The 5,828-nt window shown below is 39.3% G+C and overlaps 1 protein-coding gene across 1 annotated transcript; it reads right to left on the bottom strand.

The window, feature by feature from the left end:
• Positions 1-1,297: 1,297 nt before the first annotated feature.
• On the bottom strand, positions 1,298-2,939 carry LOC103724295 (uncharacterized). Its single transcript, XM_008815509.6, has 2 exons — positions 1,881-2,939; positions 1,298-1,758 (listed from the first exon to the last, which is right to left on the bottom strand). The coding sequence occupies exons 1-2, from the start codon at positions 2,658-2,660 to the stop codon at positions 1,630-1,632; spliced, it is 909 nt and encodes a 302-aa protein (XP_008813731.1). The 5' UTR covers positions 2,661-2,939; the 3' UTR covers positions 1,298-1,629.
• Positions 2,940-5,828: the final 2,889 nt, after the last annotated feature.

The raw sequence follows: 5,828 nt of genomic DNA, 5'->3' as shown, positions 1-5,828 counted from the left end.
ATCTTAAGTGATATAACAATCATTCAAAGATATAAGAAAGCGTGTGCATCATCCTCCCCATCTAAGGATAATTTCAATTTTTTTGTATAAAATAAATAATTTTACTAATACTGTTAATTTCATTGGTGGTAAGCGTAGGTTTTACGAAGTATTGAATGCAAGCATAATAAATGTAAATTTTAAAAGAATTTTTAGAATTTTAAATGAATCAAAAACTTGAGCTGGAGAAAAGCTTCTAAGAACTCTGGATTCAGGAAGGTCCAAGGGGTGCAGGTGACGACCACCCTCTACTTCGTGACATCTGAGCCATGACGAGAGATGAAGTGGCCTTTTAGGCTAAGCATGTCTTCCGTGAAGCTAATGGGGCTGCGGATTGGATGGACGCCTATATGATCAATCATACGACTAGTACAGTATGGGCTGGAGATGAGGAGCTATCTTGGACACTTCGAGATATTCTGTTTTCTGACTTTATTGGATGTATTCGTATTCGTCAGATATGAATCACTTATCCTAGAAGAAAAAAAAAAAAAAAACTCAAAACTCTAAAAGAATATCAACTGGCCTGCAAAAGAGATGTAGAGGAAGTTGAAAAAGACGCAAAGTAAGTTGCCACAATGTCCCTAATGAAACAAATACTTCTGAAGTTTCGTGCGGTTACCGACACCAGCTATAGTTTAATGATAAAGCACTAGCTTTGCTTGCGTTTGAAGGGCACGAGGAGAAAAGTGAGGGCGAAAGGGACGTGGAAACCGATCCCACGATGAATGATGGATAAAGAAGCACGAAACGCAGCGAATGTGGCCTTCACAGTGCCGCCTCTGCACTCCGACTCAAAAGCCTCCCTCTCACGGTCAGAATCAATGCACAGCTACCTCATGAGGGTATGCGACAAGCAACGAACCATCCATCTCTTTGTTCCTTCTCCAGGGCCACATCAAAATTCAAAGTTGAATGCTACTTAGTTCCAACATATTGACCAAGGAAGGTATATTTATTTCAGGACATTATTAGTCCATTCCAAGTATGTGACAATCTTCTCCGATGACTATTCAAGTTGTTTGAAGTGAAGCGTTTATGCAGGAAGGGCAGTGATGTTAAAAAGGCTACAGATATTTTATCTCCCATAGAAGTGACCATTCTTTTGTTAATTGTTTTTTTTTTAATAATAGGAAGAAAGTAACTTGTGGGATGGAACCAAATTCATTTCTGCTCTGATTTGGACGCTGGAAAGATATTTTAGAAATTCTATAATGGTATAAGTTTTTATACTGAATACGGTTAAGTAACGCATTAATTTCTGAAAAGAAAGCTGATATCACTGCAATTATTCATCTATTCCGCACCATCCTACTTCATCAAAGTGGAATAATAATTGTGGTACACACCAAGGATATCTTTTCTTTTTTTCTTTTTTTCTTTTTTTTGGGACCAGTGCTCACAAGAACGAAGCAATCCTGCCCCTGAAACTATTAAAGTATTCATAACTAATCATTAAATAACTAGTCTTTTAGAAACTGTTCTCCTCCAGTATACTATTCCCCTTCCACCATTCTTCCTGGGTGCAGAGCTCGGAAGTGCACCAGGTACATACCATTTGATGAGATCTTCTGGAACGAGAGCAATGGATCAGAGCCCATCGTAGTATCCACGAAATGATATGTGTGCCACGTTTTGATGCCTTGCCATGGGAGCCCCCCTCACTGCTGAAAGCGCCTGGTTCAGCCTTGTGGCCTGCTGCACCATCTGCGTGATCCTCTGCAAAAATTCCCAAACCAAATCAATCAGCGAACTGAAATCGAGTTTTTAAAGCATTCGATGCGAATTATTCGGAGGATTTGAAAGGAGTTAAATGAATCTTTAGTAGGGGAACACGAGACCTTGTCATCGCCATAGATCTGGAACTGGATCCTCTGGTTCTGGTGCTGCTGCTTCTGCCGCTGCCGGCCGCCCAAAAGAAGCATACATAGGGTGGCGGCAGCAGCCACTCCAGTGGAGCAGAGAGCTCCAATACCGGTCAATCTCCACCTCCACATATCACAACCAAAGCTCTCCCAGCAAGGCTTGCCTTTGACCTCAGACTCCAGATGGTCCTCGTCTTTCTCCGCCTCTTTCTCAAATGCTGAATTCTTTGACTTCGTGTGCTCCTTCGTTTCCTCAACCTTGCAGTCCTCCTCCTCCTTCTCCTCCTCGAATCGAATTGGGTCGGGTTCGATATGAGGGATGAGCCCCCTGGTGTTGGACTTGGGAGAGTTCATCTTGAATTCATTCTCCTTCACCTTGAAGAAGACTTGAGACACCGCGTCATGGTTGGCTATGATCGCCGGAGGGATGACGCCGATGTCCTTGAACTCTTTGGCTAGCTCATCATCTTGCTCCTCCTCCTCCTTCTTCTTCTCTACTATTGGGTCCGGACCAGTTGGACGTAGAGCTTGTTTGGTTTCGCTTGCAGGGTTCGAATTCTCCTCCTCTGCATGGGTGAAGCGAGAGGTGGGTGACGGGCAGATGAAGTAATTCATGTCGACGATTCCTTTGGTATCAAAACAGATCTCCTTGGAGGATAACTCCTTGCCACCCTCATGGCCAAAATCCAGGAAACTCTTGCCGTCAGGGAGGAACTCCCACTCCTCCAGATCCATGTCTATGGAAGTTTTCTCCATGGGGAAGGAAAGAAGGGGTTATAGCGATCGATACAAAGAGGAAGGCTTAGAAGAGAGAGAGAGGGTGCTATGGAATCAGTGGGTGATCAAAGAAGGGAACTTTCCATGATGTGTTTGGGGGCTATGGGATATTTCTGGGGAAGCAGTGGCAGCCCATGGCGTGTCTTCTTGCCGTGGGGGGGGGAGGGAAAGAGGTTGACGGGGGCTTATCCTTCCAACTAGCGACAAATGAGGTAAGGTGTCATTGGGGCCCACCACTTGAATTATTTTATTTATCTCGACCTTTTTCTGATGAGCGTCACTATATTTAATAAACAAGATAAGACGTAGCTTCACAAACACTTACCGTGTACCAAATTAGCTTTGCTCTGCTTGGAGTTCATAATTATTCCCCTTTTTAAATCATTCGAGGGTATCGTTTGCATGAGCCCACGCCACCTATTGTTGGAGTTTTAATTTATTAAAAAATTAAATTTTAAAAGTAAAACCAGTCTCGTCCCAAAAGTTTTTTTTTTTTTTAGCTTCATATCTGATATATGAAAGCAAGTCTTCTAAATTTGTTTTAATATCTAGTTTGCTTCTTTTAAATTAAAAGTCACAAAAAAAAAATCTTCTAGATTTATGTGGTCCATGAAATGGTCACCCTGCTTTGCCTTTCATCAATAATTTGTCTCACTGCTTCGGTTGATCTATCAAAAATTTATGAGATTGGAGGAGCCGACCCCACCTATTATTAGAGTTTTAATTATTAAAAAAAATAAAATTTTAAACGTAAAACCAATTTTGTCCCCAAAAGCTTTAAAATACTTCGCTCTTTAGTTCCACATTGGATAAACGAAAACAAATCTTCTTGCTTAAATAAAAATTCTTCTTAACATCTGATTTATTTTTTTCTAAATTAAAAGTTGCATGAAAAAAATCTTCAAGATTTATGTGGTCGATGAAATGGTCACTCCGCCTTTGCCTTTCATCAATGATTTGCATCACTGCTTCTATTGATCTATCAGGAATTCATGAGATTAGATGAATGGAAGGGAGTTGCAGAGCTGCTTTCTTTAGAAATGTGGTGCCATCTTGGCCATGCGTATGACCTTTGATGTAGGTTAGCCACCTACCATTCAGATCACAAGGAGTGCATGAGTTTGTGGTAGTTTGTCTATTTTTAATCTTAGAACAGTTTGTAAAATAGCGAAAGGTTGAGTTGGTTGATTCAATATATAGGCTTGCGACAAATATGCATACACTAATTTGGCTTTATCCTGCAAAGAGAATCTCTTCCTAGGGGAAGAAGAGTGTGGAGTTGCTTGAGATTTGGGTTAGAATCAGGTTTGATGGAGATAGGATAAGGAACAGAAGTGGAGAGTGGCAGGACGAATACCTGAAGATGAGTACAGAGAATCTAGTGATCCACACAGCTTGTTTGAGACGCTTGTAAGTTTGCAGAGGGGGAGAGAAAAATCTTCAACGAAAGGTTCAAACTATTAGAATCACAATCTCTTCAAAAAGTTACTAACACTTGCTCTTTCATCAAGAGCTGGTGGAAAGAGCTTGTAATGATGCTGGTTGCTTGATTGTAAATGTCATTATATGTGTTAAGCCTCATATGTAACAATTCAGGACCTTATCCAACATGGCTAGTCAGAAAATATTATTTGAGTTTCTTGATCCTGTATAAGTATCCAGGATCTACGTCAGGCTAAGAATTTAAATCCATTCAAACCTAATCACAAATGCAAATCGGCCCATGGTTAACTTCAATGGATCCGTATTGTAATGTCCCCTATTCCATATATGGGCGGGTTAGCTGGAAGGTGTTATTTAAGTTTTTTGATCCTGTATAAGTACCCAAAATCTATCCAACGAATAACTGATGTGGGACTAAACACATATTCGTACAAGTTCTCACATCATATATCTTGTTATGCCATTCCTTACCAATTCAAGCTTTGGAATTAAGCGATCAGCTAATGCGATAGCTAAGATTGCTGTCGGTCATCGATTAAAAGCCTCTCCAGGTTTGTTTTTCATTTAACCTAAACCTATGCTTTTCGAGTAACCAAAAGTTGCCATAAAGATTCGTCTGGTAATATTACCATGATTCGACGATAATGAGGACACCAAAAAAATTATGGTTAAACAAATTTTTGGCATTGAAAGCACTTTCCATCACTATCTATTTGTAATATTCCTTCTCCACTTCATTCATAAGGTTACAACCATCATAATGAGAGAACTCATCCTCATCAAAGAAAACGCAGGTGCAAAACTAATTTGACCTTTATTTTATTACTGTTAGGAAAAGTTCTATTTGGAGAATTCTTATAAAACATGAACATTTGTTGCAATTTCGCAACGAAAATATAAGGGAACTCCAAAAACTGCAAATCCACAATTCCCCATTCTTTCTTCCTAAAGGATTCTATTTTTCTACTTCTTATTGGATGAGACAAATTATTAAGTATTGTGAGTAAGATATATAAGGCCTTAACATTTCTCTTTTTTGAGGAAAAAAAAACCAAAAATGCGACTCAAGTTGCTGGCTTGGCAGAAATTTGAACAGGCTGCATACAAAGAACATTATATAAGTAAAATCCACTTGCATTTTCTATTCTTTCAAATGCTATACCAGAAATCTGCATTTCATGATCTTATGAAGGCCAGGATTCATGGAAGCCTTTCTTCCTCAAGGAACAAGAGTAGGCTTTCAAATTATAACTTAAAATACCTAACGACAATCAGCAATTCTGCTCAGTAAACAGTTCAAATTGAAAAAGAAAATGATTGATAATCACTAGGTAAAGCAAGCAATTAACCTTCATGTTAGGCTCGGCTTTCATATGAGAAGCTCACAGACATATAATTTGATGATATATGAAGGAAACCGTATTCTTGAGAAAACAATGTTTTGTGTGTCACAAGCTTTTGACTCATTTATCATACATATAACAAAAAGACCTCATCCCTAATGATAGTTCAATCCATCAAAGTTTATCTTAATCTAGTCCATTGAACGAGAATTCCCCCACAATATTGCATGCAAATTTCAGGGCTTGCCCTGCATGCAGGGCTACAGTAATTGGTAAGCCTCATTTATGCTGTTCAATAAATGGACATCTAAATAAAGATTGGAGATTGCTCCTGATGCTTTGTGTCATACAAAGGTTAGGT

Source organism: Phoenix dactylifera, chromosome 1, assembly GCF_051530095.1.
Source record: "Phoenix dactylifera cultivar Ajwa chromosome 1, Ajwa_hap1_PhDact_Kaust_v1.1, whole genome shotgun sequence".
In the NCBI taxonomy this organism is placed as follows: domain Eukaryota; kingdom Viridiplantae; phylum Streptophyta; class Magnoliopsida; order Arecales; family Arecaceae; genus Phoenix; species Phoenix dactylifera.
Note: the sequence above shows the minus strand (reverse complement) of the source record. Positions and strands in the feature narration are given on the sequence as shown.